We start from the raw sequence: 21,429 nt of genomic DNA on the forward strand, positions 1-21,429 counted from the left end.
TGTGAAGAAAAGCAGCGTGGCTCGTCATACGATCGTTGTCCGGATTGATCCTGTCTCCATGTCAGGGATGATTCATGAGAAATAATCAGTGCTCTTGTTCCATGTGTGCAAATGTGTGCAGCTCTCATCTATGCATTTATGGGACTTGAAGCAGTTAAGATCTGCGTGACATGGAAATAATACAAATAATCCGATCTAGCAGGATTGCAGACGTGACTTTAACAGAAAAGTGATCAGAGTGCTCATTAAGAAATGAGGTTGATACATTCATTGACCTTCAGATTAATGGAAAGGAGTGCACGGTGCCTGGAAGAGAAACAGCACCGTATAAACACAGAGGAGCTGAATAAGAGACAGAAGACAGGAGGGAAAACACACAATGAAGGAGAATTTCAAAATGAAATAGGAAGCAAACTAACGAAAACCGCAAACCATGACACTGGCCTTTTTGCTTCAAGGAGTCAAATTTGATCATTCAATAATTCAAATGTTAACGTTTTATTTAGCATTAAGGAGGCTTATTGCCAAATCGTGAAGTTACCAAGAATGCAGCATTATCATAATTTGGTAGTCTTAACGTTAACATTTTAATCACTAACTTAATAGTTGGCTAATGTCTTAATTAAGGTCTGTTCTCTACACCGGCTTCCAGTCAGTCACAGAATAGATTTTAAAACTCTAGTGATCGTTTACAAATCCCAGAATACATCGGTGAAATGTTCAGAGAATACAAACCTAGCAGGGCTCTTAGATCCAGGACTCGGGTCTAGTCCAGGCTAGAGTCCGGACTAAACATGGAGAAGCAGCATTTAGATGTTCTGCTGCAAACAAGTGGAACAAACTGCCAGTGGAGATTAAACTTTCACCAAATGTAGACACTTTTAATCCAGGTTAAAACACTTCTTTTCTCACTCATGCACAAAATCTGCACGGTATCTTTTAACTTATCTGGACTGTTGCTTGCTTTAAATCACCTTAATTCAATTTAGTTACAGTACATGATTTTATTGTGATTTATGCAGTGTCTTATGTACTTTTTAATGTTTTATCTGCACTTCACTGTAATCCTCGTAATGTTTTATGTAAGGCACTTTAAATTGTCTTGGACATGAAAGGTTCTATACAAATAAACTTAACTTGCCGTGTTCTAAACCACATTTTAGGTGGTTATTAGTGTGGCAGACATCCCCACACGTTGTAAGATTAGGCTAAAATCATTCTTTTTAAAAAAAAAAATAACACTTGTAGGTAATGCTGACTCAGGTGACCCTGAACTATCCCATAGTTATGCTACTACAGGTTACCAACAGGCTTCCTCTATGCTCTCGTCTCTTACTCCCTCCATACATTTATAAACCACCATCACACATAACTAACTTTGTGTCGTCTCCTTGCTGTAGTTTGTGTTTTGTCCCCTCTGTAGGAATCTCTTAACTTTGCCAGCAAGTTGATTTCTCGCGATATTTGTGAGTTCACAAATCTCTCAAGAAACCATCTTGCTCCGCTCCCGCCTTCACTTTTCGTACAGCACCAAGTTGGTTCGGGCCAATCACGCAGCAGTATTCGTGTGTGGGGCGGGATATCCGGGTGTGAAGACGACACCAAGCGCCAGTAGATCAAAACAAACACGGCAACGGAGGACAACGATCGTGTAGATGCTGCTATTAAGTCAGTTTTAGCTGAATCTCGTATCGCTTCTTTGAAGGAAGAACGAGAGGCGCTTTGCGCATTTCTGGATGGTAAAGATGTTTGTGCTTTTTTACCAACGGGTTTTGGTAAGAGTTTAATCTACCAATTGGCTCCGCTCGTTGTGAAGATCTCGCGATTGGCTAAAAACAAACCTGTCAGAGGCGGGACATACTGTTGCATTGTCCAATCCGTGCTTCTTTCCTCTGAACGGATTTACATGGAGCGGTCCCAGATTGATATTGTGGAGTACTATCAAGTACTACACAATTATTAATCTGGCTATTGCCAGGTTAGGAATCTCTGGCTGCAGAGCTCCACATTTCTGATCTGCAGTTACTGCCTCAATAAGCTCCCTAGTGTTTGTTGTTCTCTTATGCATTGTTTGTCTGATTTATACCTGCTGTAGTGCTACCTCACCTAAACAGGCCAAAGCAGACAGCCACCCTGATTGGAGGGTTCTTCCTGTTAGAGTCTTTGGATTTGTTTGGTTTCTCATTTTGTAAGTACATTGAGAATTGGCACTGTATAAGTAAAAGTGTATTTGAACTGACAGAAAGCCATTGAGAAAAAAAATATTTTGGTTTTCAGTGGTTTAAAAAAACTGGGATAGACTGGAGTGTGTCTGAAAGCCGTCTGAGCACTCACGATGCTCACCCTGCTGGATTCCACCGGCTGCCTCTAAAGATGTCACTTGACCTCAGCAATGAAAGTGGAAATAGACGTAAGCTACAAGCCAGGATATAAAAAAAAGACAGAGTTTTCCTTTGACAGCATATTCCAAATAGAAATATAACCATCTTTACACTCCAGTGATCATGTCATGGTGGTACATGGAGCACATCAGAGCTGCATCGACTCGCTGACGGAGCCCCAACAAACCGAATCACAAGCAAAACTATTCAGCTCACACAACTTTATCACACTTTGTGCATCTGTAGAAATATCTTCTGAGCTGGAACTGTGAAATTAACACTATGGCAATGTATTTTCAACACGTAGGGAAGGTTTTAAAACGGCATGGGCTGAAAGAATCTTTGAACCTCACAGAGCCCTGTTGATGAAGCACAACCCCAGCAGGATGGAAGCTAAATGAAAGAACCTGTGAAGAGAAATGAGTCAAAAATGTCTCTCTGAGGCAGCACGTGGGCATTATCTGGCAAATTTAAAGTGAATGACGCACATCGATTCAGAAAACGGGCTCAGACCGTGACGTTGGAGAACAGCAGCGCTACATCTGTACAGCATGACTCTGCAGGTGCTGCCTCAAACCTACTCTTATCTCAGACACTTATTACAATGCTCATTATTAAGTTGTCAGGGTAAAATGAGTCAGGACTGCTTCAGCAAATCATTCAGAAAGGGGATGAATTCATTTAAAGAACTACACTGTGCATCAATTAGCTCCAGTCTCCTGCACTGCAAAAACTCAAACTCTTACCAAGTCTGTTTGTCTTATTTTTAGTCAGAATGTCTCATCCCACTTGATTTAAGATAAATTCACTTAACAAGAGTCATTTCAGCAGATGGAGGGACTTGTTTTAAGACAATGCATCATAAATATCTTGTTAAGTCAAACAATCTTGAAACTATCTTGTTTTGAGTTGTACTTTACAAGAAAACTCAAAATAAGTTTAACCCTCGTGTCGTCCTGTGGGTCAAAATTGACCCGTTTTAAAGTTTGAAAATGTGATAAATAAATATTTTCACAGTGAACCTTCTAATGTCCGCGTTTTCAACATTTTTGGGAAATTTTTGAACATTTTTGGGTGAAAAAAAAAAAGAAATGTTAAAAATGTTTCTTCAGAACATTCACAAAAAAATCAACCGAAATCCAGCAAATTTTGAAAGATTTTGGCAGATTTTTATGTGAAAGTTGTTAAAGAAAATATTAGGCAGTTTTACTGATATATATGTAATCACTTTAGATATTTTTAGGGGGGGGTTTGGAAGATTTTTACTCATTTTTGGAAAATATTTACAAGAATTTAAAAAAAAAAAATACTTTTAAGTGAAACTTTTAAGGAATTATTGGAATTTTTGTTCCTGAAGGTTTTTGCTAAATTTCAGAAATTTGGGGATTTTTTTTGCAGATTTTTTTGGATTTTTTTCAGACAAGGAAACAACATTTTTTGGTGCCTGTAAATGAAGACAACAGGAGGGTTAAAACATCTCAAATTAGGAGGTTACATGAAAGCAAAAATCTATTTTTGAGTAAAAAACTCCTTTTTAAAGCATATCCGGCTTATTTTAAGACACCAAAGCTTGAAAATCCTGGTAAAAAAATTGCTTAAAATACATTTTTCCAGCTAATTTTAAGATCTCAATATTCTAAATATATCTTATTTCAAGAAATCTTACCAAGACATTTTCACTTGTTCTATTGGCAGACTTTTTCACTTATTTCACGGTAAAAGAACCTTGAAATATTTTTCTTATTCTTGTTTTGAGAGGGGCATTTTTTCCAGGGTGTGGGTTTGCAGCAGAGAAACCTATTTTTTAACGATAAGTTACATGATAGTAAGATGCTTTTGGGTATGAAGTTGCATGCAGGTGTAGCCTATATTTTAAATAAGTCAGTTATTAGTGCTGGACAAGACAGGAGAGTCTGTGTGATGTTAGATGACCTGGAAGTAAAAAGAAACAGAAGGCATTCCGACCCACTGGCACCGGTCTGCCCCCTGCTTCACCCATCACCACAACCTCACATCCCGTCACAGAAACAGCAGCTCTTTAACATTTAACACTCTTTTAAATGTCCTACTGATGCGCTCTCTCTCATCTACCTCTCCTCTGGACTGTCACGGCTCTGTGCAGGAGAGTTTGTGCGCCTTACAGTCAGAGGAGGCCAAATTTAGCAGTAACTCCAGGGAGGTCGGCTGTGGCTGAAAAAGAGGTACCGGGCCAGACAAAGTACAGTCCATCACCTACTCCTCTGCAAGGAAAGCCCTGCTGGCTCCGAGCCCAGATAGCACAGAGAGGCTGAATGTGGGACTCGCATCTCGGCTCTGTGAAAGTGTTCCAGGAAGCGCAAACACAACAACTTTTTCAACAAAAAAAAGGATAACATGGAGCTTTTTAAACCGTTTTTCCGTGTGGGGCCTTTGTCTTCAAGCACCTGCAGCTTCTGCCAACAAACTGAGCAGAAGCGATGCCTCACACAAATATCGACGGACTTATTTGCACGAGTGACCTTCAAGTGTAACGCGCACGCTCTTCAGGTTTCTGTGTCTTGTCTCGTGAGTGGAATCAAAGCTCCTGCTGCCAGAAAATGACTGACGAGTTCCTCCTGAGCAGCGAGCACGATGAGGAGAAAAATGCAAGGGAGGTCGCTCAGTAATGGAAGCCAATAGTTTTTTTCTGAACACTGCCTCGCTTCATCATTTATCCTTCCTTCAGAGTCCTTAATGGTTTTTCTGCTGCACCAGAAGATCATTCATCTAAGCAGTCCTGTCAGTCTCCCTGCACTGGAATACAGAGAGTGCTGCTATCCCCTAATTTAGATGCAAAGACATGAGTGGAAGTGAGGTTTTTTTTTGCCTTTGTTTCTTTATTCTTCTTATCACTAATGTGGATGAAAGCAGTTTGACATGTAACCCCCTCCGCTGTCCTCCTTCTGTCTTCGGTGCATCGAGTTTCTACTGTGGGTCATGAGTCACAGCAAGAAGACGATTTCCACGAGATGCAGTGTAGACATTTAAGCTGCTACCTGAAGGAGAAACATCTATTTCTGATAATGTCATCTCTCCCATTTTAAGTCTGCTCTTCCACATACGTAACCATGGTTACCATATTGTGTTTGCTACATATAAAAGCCAGCTGCTACCAGTTGAAATGGCTGAAGACAGCGGTGAATATTGTCGTGAATGATGAGAAATTATATAGTTTCTGAATGTTTTCACAACGGGGGCAGCGAGGCGAGCCTGCGCGGATGTTGTACAGGAGGCAGATGCTTTTCAATGAGGTCATATTTCCCAGAAGTCTTGTCTTTGCCATCTGAGATGCATCCTGTCTCCCTGTATTGTGTTCTCCCTCCCTGTGCTCTCCTTCTCCCACAAGATGCCTCTGCTTCACTGGGGCTAAAAATAGACACATCCCCCCGGTGCAGCTTGGGCCTAACTTTATTTTCATGGGGGAAATGAAAAGCACACATGCTGAGCTGGCTGGAGGGACAGAGGGAGAAACAATAACCTTGAAGATCCAATGACAAATTAGTTTCTGTCCTCGTAAGAAAAACAGAACGAGGAGGAACAAAGGTCCAAACAAAAAGGCATTTCACCGAGGTTCAGATCTCTGCTGCTCGCGTCTCTCCACTGAGCCCTCTCGCTGGGCTTTAATCTTTTTTATTCCACTTTGGTTTTGATCTCAAATTAGCCCCTGCTATCTGTTGCACAGGACTGAAGCGTACCTGCTCCTCCTGACAAATCTAGTCTCAGAGAATCAAATGAAATGCAAACGGAAAACCGACCCTTCGTGGCAGGCTAATAGGCACCGTCCTCAGTCTTACAGCGGCCGTATGGATATTTATTTCTCACCCTTTGTGCAGATATGCATGCAAAAATCCAGGGAAATAAAATGATAGAGACATGTGTTTTTTGTGCCAGTTCTGGTTTTTATCAAGCAGTGAAAAATCCCCACAGAGAAAGATGGCAGGAAGATGAAACAGAGGAGGAGACAAAACGACAAATGGAGTGAATGAGAGGAGCAAGAAAGGGAAAGAGAATGGAGACGGATGGAGATGTGTTGGTGAGCAGAGAGGAGAGCACGGTGAGGCAAAGCTGGAGTCAGAGTGTGACAGACAGGCAGAGAGGGAGGACGGAGGGGGCGGGGGTGTGGGAGAGTTGAGTCAAAACCCCCCGAGCTCCCATGATTCCTCTGCGGAAGACAGTGCTGAAAAGATGGATAGCGTGTGCCCTCTCTGCCGAGGCATGCCCAAGACAATGACATCACCATCATCAAACTAGCAAGGACACGAGGCGAGAGCCCCAGACTCATGCTGGAATCTTTTATTCATTATTATTCACTCACTTATTCATCATTTTCCCTGCGCTCAGACTATCGCTCGGCACTGACACGATCATTAAGTCTTCATACTCACAGAGGTTCTGCTACCAAAATAGTGCTTCTGCTTCCACACGCAGTCAGACTGTCACCTTCTGCTGACAGCCATCATGAACAGTCTTCATAGAAACCTCCCCAAAATATAATATGTACTCTTACTTCTACATACAGCTATATGTGGACACTTTGGTGTGCAGCACAGGAAAGAATAAAATCATCACAGGTTCAGGTTCGACAGGAGGCTACGATCACAGAGGGTTGTAATTTGCCTTCATACTGTATATGTGGTGTGGGGTTAACATTGTGTTGGTAATTCCGGTGAGCGGCGGCGTCACTGCTGGCGCTGCTTATCTGCCAGTCTCTTTGCTTTATTCTGGAGGTAGCGTGCTTTGCCTTCCTCGAAACGCCTCTGCTCCTCCTCTCCTTCAATCTAAAGGAAGAAAGAAAAAGACAAAAGAACTGTATTTAGGCACATTCATCATCTATGCATGCAGCGCAGTGGAACTTTTTCCCTCATGTCATTAGAAGCTCTGATCGAATTTAACACACTGTGCTGTTGTAGATGTCGTTCATCTTCTTGGTGAAGATCCAAACAGATGATTGAAACTCGGAGAGGCCCGGCATTGTGAGCATAAAGTATGCAGAAGAATGCATTCAAGCAAAGTTGAGTGAAACCACAGGAAGGGATGTGCAAGACTTTTCCAGGAGACAGACGCATTTGAATTCCTCTATCTGCATTTCAATAACACGAGAGACAACACGGAGCGTACCGAATGTGTCACCTCCAGCAAATTCTCTGGATTAGTCCAATATTGATGGCAGGATGGTGATGAGATGCTGAGGCTATTCCTGACTCCAGCTGGTCGTACAGGAAGAATTTACATCATCGGAACAAACACTCACCATGCTGCAAAAAATCTGATGTCAACATTACAGAAATGCCCCTCTCAAAACAAGGAAAAAAAACCTTATTTCAAAGAACTTTTACCTTGAACTAAGTGAAAAAATCTGCCAACAGAACAAGTGAACAATGGCTTGGTGAGATTTCTTGAAATAAGATCTGATGTTTAGAATACTGAGATCTTAAAATTAGCTGGGGAAACTTATTTTAGGCTATATTTTACCAGGATTGTCCAGCTTAGTTGTCTTAACCTCCCTGTTGTCCTCGTTTATGGCACCAAAAAATATTGTTTCCTTGTCTAAAATTTTTTTTAAAAATTCAGCAATAAATTCCCCAAATTTAAAAGAAAATTCCAAAATCTTCAGGAAGAAAAAGTTTTATTAAAAAAAAATACACAAATTTGGCAAGAAATAAAAATTAAAATATTAAAAAAAAAATCTAAATTGTCAATAGTTTCAAAAAATGAATAAAAATCTTCCCAAAAAATCCTAAAAATATCTAAAGTGATTACATATATATCAGTAAAACTTCTAATTTTTTCTTTAAGAACATTCAGAAAAAAAATCTACCAAAATCCAACGAATTTTGCTGGATTTGGTTAATTTTTTTTCTGAAACATTTTTTAATATTTCTTTTTTTTCCATCAAAAAATGTTCAAAAACTTCCCAAAAATGTTGAAAATATGGACATCAGAAGTTTCACTGTGAAAATGTATATATTTCTTCCACATTTCCAGGATAACACGACGGTTAAAACGAGATAAATTCAAGATTGTTTGACTTAAGATATTTAAGATGCATTGACTTAAAACAAGTCGCTCTATGTTGCTGAAATGTCTCTTGTTAAGTGAATTTGTCTTAAATCAAGTGGAATGATAGCCTAGCCGCGCTAGACAACCCACGGCAACAAATTTAATTCTCTGCCAGGGTGGGTCTAGTTACCCTCCATAAGGCTCGAGGCTGGATTCTCCTAAAACTGGCCGGACCAATCACCATGAAGTGTAGAGTCAGAAGGCGGGCGTAACGAAGTGACGACAGAGGCGTGACGATTCTGACAGAAACAACCGGAAACAATAAACAGTTATCTTTGGACTCGGCTTTGGCCACAGCCCTTAAAGATTTGAAGCTAAAATTCAACTTGAAAGATAAACAAAGGACGGCACTGAAGTGTTTCATTGAGAAGAAAGACGTATTTGGACTTATGCCGACGGGATATGGCAAATCCTTAATATACCAGTTGGCTCCGCTGGTTGGAAAGCTAATGGGACTTAGCCACAATCCGCCGGCGCTCTAAGACCTCCGTCAGCCTATTCGTTGCACTGATTGGTTGTATACCTACCCAACTGCTGCAGAGGGATTTGATAGACAACCTTTTAGCCCGCCTCCCTCCCTGTCGAGCTTCCCTAGACCCTTGTGTCTTCAGAAACATGGGTCTAGCGCGGCTAGGCTAGAGGGATGAGACATTTAGACTAAAAATAAGACAAATAGGCTTGGTAAGATTTTGAGATTTTGCAGTGAAGGTAGAAAAGAGATCACTTCTTAGATTTTCAGTTTCATCTTTCAGGTCAAATGCTTCCATAATAAAGTAACAGTCTCAGACAGAATTATCCTTTTTGATACTGATTCCACCATGAGGCCCCGCTGGATTTACAGCTGCTATGAATCTCTTTTACACTTCTGTTGTTTTTTTTCTGTCCCTGCAGCACTTTCAATCCTGTGAAGAACAAATCTTTTTTTACCTTCACTTCAGTTTGGCTGCTGTTTCGTGGGAGGAAGCACTCGCTAGTCTGTGCGGTTTAATTAGACTGCCTGGCAACCTCACGACTTAAACAACAACACCGCCACCACCGGTGACCGTGTCAACACTTACTTTTATGGCGCCCTCCCACTCCCTCATCGGCTGCAACAAAAGCGGAGTATACGAGCGCGTAACATGTTTCTGTGCGCTTTTTAAAAAAGCACTGCTGGCGTTAATGACATATTCAGATGGAGGCTCTTTGCTGTGCACACACCAGGTGGTTGGCAGACTCAAGAGCACCTGCCACTCAGAGAAACAGCGTGCAAAGCTGACAGATGGCACCTTAACTTTAAGGAGAGAGCAGGGTGGTAACAAATATGACAAAACATCACGCCAGGGACAAGCCCGGGGCTGAGGAGGGTGGTCCGACTCAAACGCGATGAGATTATTAAAATAAGCTGCAAACACAACACCAGCGGGGATGTCTTATGTGCAGCACAGGTTGAGGAGCTGTAGTATTGGTTTGTTTGTTGTATGCAGGTTATATAACAGCCAGCATACTGCTCAGCCAGTTTTGCTTTCGCCATTCGGCTGAAAGTAATGGATAATTCCAGTTCATTGACTTCCAAAAAAAAGAAAGAGAGAAAGACCACATCTGAACACGGTGCAGCATTTTTGAAAAAATTCCACGGACAGAGACGGCGCTCGGTTTTTCCAAAAGTTAATTTACTCGTTCTTATCTGCATTCGTGGATATGAAATCAAATATCTGCAGAGGCCCTTCATGCACAACGATAATATCAGCTGTTTTCTTTATGTCGTGGAGGGCAGCAGGTTTTATGCTTTCTGTTTACATGTGACAAACACACTGACATATATCTGTAATCTGCCACAGCAAATCACTAATGTTGTGCTTTTCCTACTTCACTGCATAAAAAGTCGGCATTTTCCTTCAAATTTACATAAACCTCTATTATTATAATATGTGTTGCCTGACCCTGTGGATAATCCTCTGCCTAGTCATTCATAAAGTGTAATAATCCGTCCGTTCAGCCAGTAAACATTTCTAACCGGACCGATAGCAGCAAAACGCACAGGAAGCCGGCCACTGCAGGGTAATTAATAAAAGCCCTGACGAGGTGATTTGGGATCTTGACACCAAATGGACGTTTATTAATCATCCTTCTCGAGCCGAGCTAATGCGTGGACCAAACACATCCATCATTTAACACCAAAGTATGATTTCATTAGAAAACTGAACAGAGTTCAGAAGCACTGCAGCAATTTGTTTAAAGCAAAATACATAAAACATGTTAATATGGTCAGACTGAATTAACCAGAGGTAATAATATTAAGGTAATAATATTAAAACTATTATAGCTGAGTTCACCAAAGACAAACAGCTGTTGGGGATGAGCATTTTAGAGACAGACACTGAAGGATCTATTAGATGGCAACGGGTGACTTTTTATCACAGTTAAGGTCCATGTCCACTAGATCTGCCAATTTTCTGCATCCCATTCATTATCTATGTGCATTGCATGCTGGTCCAGTTACGGTGCGTTTCCAGCTGTGATCTGGTCCGTCTCCTCCCAGCTCATTTGCATAAAGTAGACTCGACTTCTACTTTATGCAAATTCAGTGCGGCGTGCAAAAGTCCAACAATCACGAAACTTTCATGGAACGTCTAAACTAGCCGTCGGCGAACTAAAATGAGGATGGATTCAGCTGCTGCACAGCTTTTTGCTGAATTGTTTTTGTAATAAAAGAGAAAGTTTGCAACCGAGCTGCCATGTTGGTCCGACTTGAAATCCAGGAGCAGACAGATCCCGAGTCAATGCGTTTGTCCAATCAGAGGCAGGATAGCTGGAGAAGAAAGAGTTGAACACCGGCTACTGACCTCAAGTAAACGCCCACCAAGTGGGCGACTTTCAGATGCAGCGCGTTTACATGCAGGAAAAACACATCTAGTGGACACGTTTGGACACCTTTGTGAATGTGTCTGGGTATAATATAAAAACTCTGGGATGCAAATGAGTGGATTTACAGAGTGCAACCTTAAAATACATACAAAACCCTTTATTTTAGATGAGAGAAGCTGAAGGACAGATTCATACTGATGGCCTAACCTTTACTGTTGCACAATTTCTCCTGCTCTTCTGGGATTCTGGCATTTTTTATTAGAATTGGCTCAAATTACATTCTCACTAATAAACTGATTTATACCCTGGTTTGTATTTCCAGATTCTGTTTTTTAGTTATATCTCACCTCATCAAACAAAACATCCAATAGCTCCAGCTACTGTTCTTATTCCAATAAACTGCCCTTTACAGTGTTATCCGGTCTGACAAGAAGAAAGAAATCACCGACTTTCCTGCATCATAATTTAATTCAACCAGGGTTCCCACTCTTTCCCCGAAATGATTTTCCAGGACTTTTCCAGTCGGTACAGACACACGTTATCAGGTAGGAGGACGTAGGAGGTGAAGTGAGTGATGTCACCGTGACGTCACCATCATAGGCAGGCGGACTTTTCGCGATAGACTTTATCTGTGCTGACCACAGACTGTATTCTGTGGGTTTGACCGGCGTCATCGACTGAAAGTTTGATTTCAGACATGAAACGCTCAGCTGCACCCTCAACTGTTGTGGGAAGATGTAGTTTATGCGGACGCCACCACACACCTCGGCAGTGAGGGGGATGAAATGATGTTTCAGTAAAAGTGCGGGTGTCGCAACACCCACACCACCCACACAACAGAATTCCTAATGTTGTTTTCATTCCCTTATTTTTTTCAGACAATAAAACACCTGTGAACTACTGCGTGAAACGTGGCCCATACCTGTTAAGCCGCTGCTATGCCGATATCAGAGTTGTGTTTCATCTCGCAAGTTACAGCCAACTCAGGGGAATGCAAATTTGATTGGCTGGTAGCGTCACATGGGGCGCTGCGGCTCCAAGCAGAGAAGTGCTATTTTATAGATATTATGTGCCTTAATGTTGCCCAGAAAACACGGTGACAACAGACATGCATGCGCATAACTTGTAACCCGTTTGCATTGACAGGGGGAGGATAAATATTTTTCCAAGACAAGTTAACCGTTTCCAGGACATTTGACCTTTTTTTCTCATTTTCCATATGTTTTCCATGACTGGAAAATTGGTCAGTCATTTTCCAGGATTTCCAGGATTTCCAGGACGCGTGGGAACCCTGTCAGCTGGTCTTCTAAATGCTGGTTTAAGCATAACACAAGCTAAATGTGTTTTTGGGTGTTAAACGGCTTCTTCTCTCATTTTGTTCACAGTCATAAATAATGTAAATGAAACAGAACAACAGACCTACGACGCCTTAATATTTGCGTTTGTCCAGTTGTGCACATTATTTGTGCTGCTTTTACTTTGTGAGCGTTACTTCTCGGCTGCATGTGCGCGTGCATATGCTAACGCTAACGCTGATTGCATTTGCATAACTCAATGTGACAATTCAGCGCTGGCCTCAAAATATCCTTTCAGTATCCCGCGTTTAATTGGTATTTGCACAGTAGCTCCGGCGTAATAACTGTGATTTTACAGTATCACTACCAGTGACTCTCCGATGCAGAACCTATCAACACTGCAAAACCCAGTCATGCTTGTTATGCAGTTTCTTCAACTTGAAAGTCTCTCCTCCTGTTTCTTTTTACATTTCAGAACACTAAACAAAAAATCTCCATTCTGCATTAACTTGTGGAATATTCTGACATTATTTCAAGACAATAACCGCATGCTGTCGGCTGTAAATGTCTCAGACCTAAAACCTGATTAATTTGGGTTTTACCTTCTTAGCTGAACTGATACAAATTTCTATCATGACACGCTGTAAATGCATCACTAATTTTACAGCATTTAGTGATGATTTCAAATCATTTTGACCATGCATCGGCTAAAGGTGCATTTAGAGAATCACGCTCCGTTTCTTGTGCTCCACAGTGCATGTTCCTCTTTATATCAGAAATGATTCGTGACTCCAGCTGCATAAAACACAATGGCTCCTCTCTGAACAGCAGTCTGAGTCTGCAGCCACACTGGCGGCTTTGTGACACCGCTTTGCACTAATTGCTCACATCTTCACGGCCGTATGGTGATGAAAATATTGGCAAAGTGCTTCTTTTAGGCTGCTGGAATGTTGATGAGGATATGTAGTGAATGTGACCAAAGGGAATGCCGTTAAAAAGTCAATAAACGAAAGCTTTGAACAAATTAATATGTGGACTTTACCACGGTGCTGGATGAAAAGTTAAGAATTCAGAATTCTGATGCATCCTGTGTGGAATATGAACCCTTCATCGGGCCAGTGATCATATTTGGTAACTTCTGCACACATTGAATAAGGCGTTGGTTCTTTCTCTCAGTGAGGTCGAGAAGCATGTGGCTTTCACCCAGCCAATCAGCGAAGATCACTCTACATTACAGCGCACTACATCGTGGCATTTGACCAATCAGCAGAGGTCTGGAACGTACCAAACTTTCTCTTCTCGGTCCTCTTCCATATTTGCGGTCAAAACATTAAAACTAACTGTGGTTAGCTGATGAAACTCACACATTTTAAGGTCGAGTAGTTGTGCTAAGTGACGAAAAGTACATTTCTTGGAATTTATTTATTTATTTATTTTTAGCTACAAAAAAGCAATTAACCAAATATGATAACTTCACTGACCGTAAATTTCAACATGAAAATTAAACATTTTGAAAAATGTCACAAAAGTAAAAAAAAGTCTGATGTCCTCCAGTAACACTCTCGGGCAGAGGTGTCCACCATGAGGCCCGTGGGCCAAAAGTGGTCCTCCAGAGGGTCCAATCCGGCCCTCAAAGTGTAAAAATTACAGAGAAGACATTAACTGCGGATTGTAAATTAGTAAAACTATAAATTTAAAATATTTCTACCATGACAAGTTGTTTGGATCAGAAAGTAAAATACTGGATTGTTCTTTTGTTGTTTTGTGTCTCATTTTTGTCATGTTTTGTCTTTATTTTGTTGTTTTTTGTCTTTTTATGTGTGACTTGTCTTGTTTGTTTCCCGTATTTGTCATTTTGTTTCTTTTTTGTCTCGCTTGTGTTTTTGTCTCATTTTCTGTTTTGCTTTATTTATTGTTTTGTGTATCGTTTTTGTCTAATTTTTGTCATTTTTTGTTTTGTTTCCTGTCATTTGCCTCATTTTTTGTCATTTTATTTCTCGTGTTGTTGTTTGCATGTCATTTTTGTAATATTTTGTCATGCTTTTGTTGTTTTTTTGTCTTTTTTTTTATAGTAAAACACTTTATCGTTCAGGTCCAAATAGCTGTGACTAAATGCGTTCCTTTGAAAGCTGTAATGTGGAAATGATAAACTGAGGCTGAATGATGTTGAAACTGAATTTATTTTTCTGAAGAAACTTCAGGTTATTTATAATGTTTTGTAGAAAGAGAATTCCTTAAATGAGAACATTTCCAGCATGTACTTTTTCTTTTCACTTAAACAATTTAAAAACTTGTTGCGGTTATTTGCCGTTTATTTTGTCATGATTTTACTGGACTGGCCGACTTCAGATCAAACTGGCTTGAATGTGGCCCTGAACTAGAATGACTTTGACATCTCTGATTTAGGGCTGAAATTTTGAATTTAAAAAAATAAGTTACATATACAATCTCAAGTGGATTCCATTTAAAACCACATCCTCATTTTGGTGCCACATTAAAAGTCAGACTCTCACATTATCTATTCATTATGAACCGTAATTTTTCAAGCATCCATCAAATACAATCATTACAATACAAAAACTCAGATGAAGCCACAATCTGAATCTCTTTCATTGGAAGCCAAGACACGGTCAGACCTTGGAGATGAAGCAGCGGTTTCACCTGGTGCATGCATTAGGTGGACAGCTGAATGGAGTGTGGCAAACCACATGGCGTGAATGTGGAACAGGGACAGAGCTTGTTAGAGGGACTTGCTCACACAATGCCAGCAAAAATGCCAAGGGGGGCTCCTTTGTGCTGGCACGGGGCATCGGCGGCACTGCCAAATGCCACTGCCTCAAAAGTAGCGTCAAGCTGTAAGCAGCCAGCTCAAGACAAATAATAGCCATCTGGACTAGCATGAGCCCGGACATATAGAGAGACAGAATGAGAGGCACAGAGGATGACATTTTAGACAAAGCTGTAAGGTGTTTCATTTGTGGACGTAAAATTAGTCGCTGGCTTTTCCTTAATGGCAAACGGACCTCTATCCACAGCTCCATCTGTCCAGTCATGATTCATGCTTTTGCTGCCATTTTATCTTCAGTAATCAGAGCTTTGTCACAACTACAGCGACGATGCTTCTATGCAAATGCTTTACTTCACCCTAGAATACTGAAATGCCGCCTAAACACTTCCATTTCCGTCTCATTTTGTTGGCTGGTGTTTTATTACAGTTTTTCTTTACAACAAAGAAATCACAATGAGTGTTTTCGTGGGCCTTTTTGAAAACTTTCTGGGAACTTTAAGGAAAACAAAACAAGATATTCACAGAGCTCAAGCAACTTTCAAGACAGACGATGATTTTTAGAGATCAACGGGCCGCGGTCGTTACTCATTTAACAGCGCAGAGGTTTCTTTTGAGGAATTGGTTGGCAGTGATTTAAAGAATGAATCACTCGCAGGTCTAAAACGCAAACTTGAAGCAAGAAAGAAGGAATTCTCAATGAACTGTAGCAAGGTTTTCTGTGAAGAAGTTCAAAAGTTCTTGCATTAACTTTGAATCAACACCCGCAAGTTCTCATTATAAGACTGTCGACCCAACTTTAATTAGAGGTAACACTTTCCTTTCTGGAGCTGCTGGGTAATTATGGGATCTATAACAAGCTAAAAAACTGATGAAGAAGTGCATAAGAAAAAAACATCCTAATGCACGCTGTATGAATGTGGATTACTGAACAGGATTTTTATTTTTTTTTCTTTTAATTGCATCCTGGGGATAAACAAAGTTTTCTGAATCTGAATATGGATATGCTTTCAGTTATAATAGTTTCAGTTATAATATAAAATCTTCTTGTCTACTCTGTTACAGAGGATTTCCATGGCCATGTATGAGTCATGCAGGCTAGCTAGCATCAACATGTTTTTACTGAAGTGTATCAGAAATCAACAAAACTGTCAAATAAAAATGGAGATAAACTTGTCGCAGCGAAATGGAGAGGCCTTTAATTTTTAGTGCAAAAAAACAAAACAGAAAAAAGCTAGGTGTGTGCATGGTATATCCCAAGAGAATTCAACATGGCAGCAGTCTGACTGGAGGCAGGTGGTGGTTAAAAGTCGACGACTATGATTAGTTTTAGGAAATACAAACAAACCAGAGCAGTTTACCGCACAGCAGACTGACAGGCCATTATGTACAGAAGAATGGGCTGGAAAAGCAAGACTATTATGTAGGGCTGGGCGATAAATCAAATTAATTCGATTAATTTGCCTTTTTAAAACCTGACGATTTGAAAATTTGCCAAATCGTAAAATTGAGGTGAGCTTAAATATATAACAATACAGATTCTTCTTCTGCCTTTCACAACTTGTGTACTGGCGTTTGCTTCCGCCTCTCATCTCCTTCCGCCAAAACACTCACACCCCCGTCATGGCGGACAGAACAGCAGACGAAGAGTTGGTCGCGAGAAAAGGGCCTCATGTTACATCGATTATATGGAAGTGGTTCGGCTTTGACCAGACTGACACAGAGCAAACTACAGTCATGTGCAAGGTTTGCAAAAGTACTGTGGAAATGAAGAGTAGCAGCACAATTAACCTTTTTCAGCACCTCCAGCAGAGGCTTCCTAAAGAATGGGAAGAGTGCTGCAGCTACGGGAGTGCGGTATGGCTAGCACTAGCCATAGCAAACAGACCGCAAAGAAACAACAAAAATCCATTAAAACCGTAATCGTCCAAGACGACTAAAAAAAAAAAATTGAGATTTTATTTTTTGGCCATATCACCCAGTCCTACTATTATGGCCATAATGTCACAAAAAGTGCTGGCTCACCATCAGTTAGGAGAAACAAGGCACAAAATGAGCGCTTTGTGTCAGCGGTGTGCAGGAATATGCTGGTGTTTTCAGTAAACCTCGCTCTGGGGGTTCAGGCATATAGATTCTGCAAAGCGTCTTGAGACAGTCTGACCTGTAATTGGTGCTATATAAATAAAGCTGAATTGAAAAATTGAATTGAATGACCATATCCAAGAAATGTGAGTGTTAACACCCAACGTTAAGAGATTTGAGCGAAACTTGACTGGAGAGTAATATTCTATTCTACAAAAACAGCAACAAAAAAAAAAACAGCCGAAGGTTAAATCTGAGTTCAAACCACTTCCAGAGCTTACAGGTTAGATTGTCGCTCCTGTTGGCTGCAGTTTTGTTGAACACCAGGTTCAGACTGGTTGTGGACTAAATGGACCACTAGAAGCAAGTAAACCATCCATCCATCCATCCATCCATCCATCCATCCATCCATCACCCTGGAAATGTCACCAGTCTATCACAATGCTACATATAGATACAAACAATCACGCTGACAGACAATTTAGAATCACCAGTTAACCTCAGCGTGTTTTTGAACTGTGGTAGGAAGCCAGAGAACCTGACGATAGCCCACACATGCACAAGGAGAACATGGGAACTGCATGCAGAAAGATCCCAGGATGGCTGGGGATCTTCTAGCTAACCACCGATCCACTGTGCAGCCCTTACATATGAGGACCTTTAATGTTTTCTTTCATCTTCTTTGTGTTTTTGGGTGGCAGAGCGGTACCAGAAAGAAGGACATGGATGTGGGACTGTGAATGTAGCTAAAAAAAAAATAAAATCATAAATTGTGAAGTATGAGCAGGAAGTCATCATCTTTAATGTTTCTGAACTGAACTTTGAGCTAGCTCTGGTGAAGTGTGAATTCACACCACACTGGTGAGAACCGCCTCTATGGCCAACTGTATATGGAACTGGTTTGTTCACAGTGCAGCCTGCCACTTACAACCTTCTATCCACTATTATCCTCATCCAATCAGTTACCAAAAACGACACTGCACTTTCCAGATTGTCCACATTAAACATACACGCCTCCTACTTGTGCACTCACTGGATTTTTGCTAATTGGAAAACCAAACCCTCAGTCCAGCTGAAAATGAAGATGTTCTCTTTAATATGCAGATGAGGCAGGTGCAAAGGTGCTGCCTTTCTTTCTAAAAAAAAAAAAAAAAGTCTGACAGTGTGTACACAAGTTTCGGTTTTTTTTTCCACCTCTCCTTGTATTCATAAATAAAGCATCACGTAAAACTCCCGATATTCATAATTAATGCTCCTCTCGAGATTCGGGGGCTGAGGTGTGGTGAGAACGAGCGTCGGCGTGGCCTCCGCGTCGTACTTCGGATCGCCACGCGGTCCAAGGTATTTGCGACTCCGGCACGAGCGCACCCGCTAACCCGCTTCCGATTGTCTTCAATGGGAGGCGTCTAAAAATAAACGCGCATCACTTCATGTGGACTACAAGGGGTTGCCATGACGACGGGGCTTGTTTTCGTGTCAAGGGAGGCCAGCTGAGTGTCTGCCAGCGAGGAGGGAGGAAAGGAAGGGAGGGCGATGAAGAAAAGAGGGTGAGGAGGGATGGAAGGGAGGGAGGGCCGGTGGGAAATATGAAGAGAAGCAGAAGGAGTGGAAGATGGAGGAGGAGATATAATGAAGAAAGAGGAACATAGAAATGGGAAGCTGTAAAAAGAACCGAATCCAGTGTGTGTTCACGAGGGATGAACGCTGCTATTGATCCATAGGCCTGTTCAGAAAGATTGCTGATTGCACACTTAGTTTGAACAACCTTTTCATTCATGCCCAAACACAATGTGGGGAAAAAAACACACATTTCACCAACTTTGAGGTTAAAAAAAACAGCTACTCTATTAAAATGATAAGAAATGCAACAAATCCAGACACTAGTCAAAGGTGCTTGTGAGAATTTTTGATGATTTCTGCGCTGCTCCAGTCTGCACATATATTATTCCAGGACCTTTCAAGGGTACTGCTGCAGAAAGGCGAGGTATTCCCCAACATCCTCCCCGTCCACGCTGTCCTCTTGCCCTACTTCAGCACGACCCACAGCATGCTTACATTAGTGACAGCCCATCTACAACCCCCTACATACGCTCACACAGCTCCCCAGACTCTGCTGAGCTAAAACGGGAAAATCTAAAAATAGCAAACGCAAGTGAGCTCATTGGAGGAGAAATCGAGGATGAGAGAATGGGGGGGAGGGGGGGGGGGGAGCACCTGCAGTCAGAAATAGCAGGAGCAGCGCTTTTGATCGGGGCTATTTTTAGCTCACAACTGGGGCAAAATCTTCCACGATGTCATGAAAATTTAATTAGCGAAGGTTTAGCGTTTGTTTTTAGCTCTCGGGGGTGTTATTTAAATTCAACAGGATTCAATGAAAGAAAGATAAAATGGTCAATGATGGTAAAGAAACAGGAATCTCATCGTGCTAATGTGAAATATGTTTAAAGTAGGATCAGTGGTTTAGAGTGGACACACTTTCAGCAGGAATAATGAGGAAAATGCCCACTAAGAGCATGTTAGAGAGCAGATAATGAACGGATATATGAAGGTTAGTGGCTTTTCTTTGTTTCATGTGACTTTAACATGCAGAAACCGGAAACAGACAGGAAGTCAGTGCTTTGGTTTTGGAATAAGGGGCAAACTGATGGTCATCTTCAGCAAACACTTCGATAAAGAGTCCACATCTGGGGAGAATGACAGACCTGTAGTAAAAATAACTGTGGAAGAGTGAAGTTTGTTAAGTGTCACTAAAATACATTCTTTCTTTTTTTAATTAGTATTTTTCACAGACAGCAGGACATATTTAACTTCTGCATCACTGCAAATACAATAGTATTTCCCATAACAGTTCAGCTCTCTGTTCTTTTACGGTATGAACACAACAAACAAACAAACAAACACAAAGAAAAAAAATGCCTACAAACATATAACAATTGACATTGACCTCTGCTCATACAGAAAAGCTATATATACCTAATTACACGGACATGTTCTCTATATAGTTCAGAAAAGGCCCCCACATCTGGTTGAAGAGTTCTTCTTTCCCCTTAACATTGAAAGTAACTCGTTCATAAAGGGCAATTTTTGTCAGTAGCTCAGTCCATTCCTTAAATGAGCAAGATGTGGATGATTTCCAGTGTCTCAGAATAATGCGACATCCTGATATAGTTGCCAAACGTACCCATAACTTGTGTCTTTTAGTTATATTGATGTCACTAAAATACAATCTAACCCTATATAGTATAGCCAGTCCTGATTTGCAGAGTACCTTACAATGAGTTTCTATATTTCGCACTACATGCAATCAGTATTAGCACTGAGCTATACTCTGAAATGTCTCCTTATATGAATCCTGCCGGTACAAAGAATAAACATTATGAGAAAAACAAAAAAATAATAATAATTATAAGAAGAATTTCATTTTTTTAAATTGTTCTGTTTTATTGTTTTTAATTGTTTTTATTTATCTGTTCTTATTATTTTTATTTCTGTGTACAGCACTTTGACGGAGAGCGTTTTATAAATAAAGTTATTATTATTATTACAGCTTGAAGAGAGAAAGGTTTGGGGGAGTTTAAAGCTTTTTCCTTTTTTGAAATTATGCTTAATTTAATTTCTTGCCAAGCTAAGCTAATTTGCTTTACAAAAAGACTAGAAACAGCTAACCTATGTATGTTCAAAAACAAAACTAATCAACCTCTAAAGGTCACTAATGAACACAGAATAGAATAGAATAGAATAGAATAGAATAGAATAGAATAGAATTACTTAATTAATCCCTGAGGGGAAATTTGGTTGCTACAGAAAAAAAGAGTACAGTTCCCTCCACCATAAATACAAATAAGCAAAAATGTCCAGTAAAGAAAAATAATCAATGTAAAAAATATAAAATTTTCTATGTAAAGAATGTACTAATTTTAAAGCGTTTTATGTGTAGTGCAAATACTGTCCAAGAGTAAAC

General features: G+C 40.6%; 1 protein-coding gene across 3 annotated transcripts in view; it reads right to left on the reverse strand.

Annotated features, from left to right (window-relative positions):
- Nucleotides 1-6,677: 6,677 nt before the first annotated feature.
- Nucleotides 6,678-21,429, reverse strand: part of acot7 (acyl-CoA thioesterase 7) — an 81,758-nt gene continuing 67,006 nt past the window's right edge. For all 3 annotated transcript variants that reach the window (XM_022198802.2, XM_022198803.2, XM_022198801.2), the window contains one exon: nt 6,678-7,177. In XM_022198802.2, coding sequence (XP_022054494.1) covers nt 7,079-7,177 — 99 coding nt within the window. In that variant the 3' untranslated portion in view covers nt 6,678-7,078. The remainder of the gene's footprint in view (nt 7,178-21,429) is intronic.

This window comes from Acanthochromis polyacanthus, chromosome 6, assembly GCF_021347895.1.
Source record: "Acanthochromis polyacanthus isolate Apoly-LR-REF ecotype Palm Island chromosome 6, KAUST_Apoly_ChrSc, whole genome shotgun sequence".
Lineage (NCBI taxonomy): Eukaryota > Metazoa > Chordata > Actinopteri > Pomacentridae > Acanthochromis > Acanthochromis polyacanthus.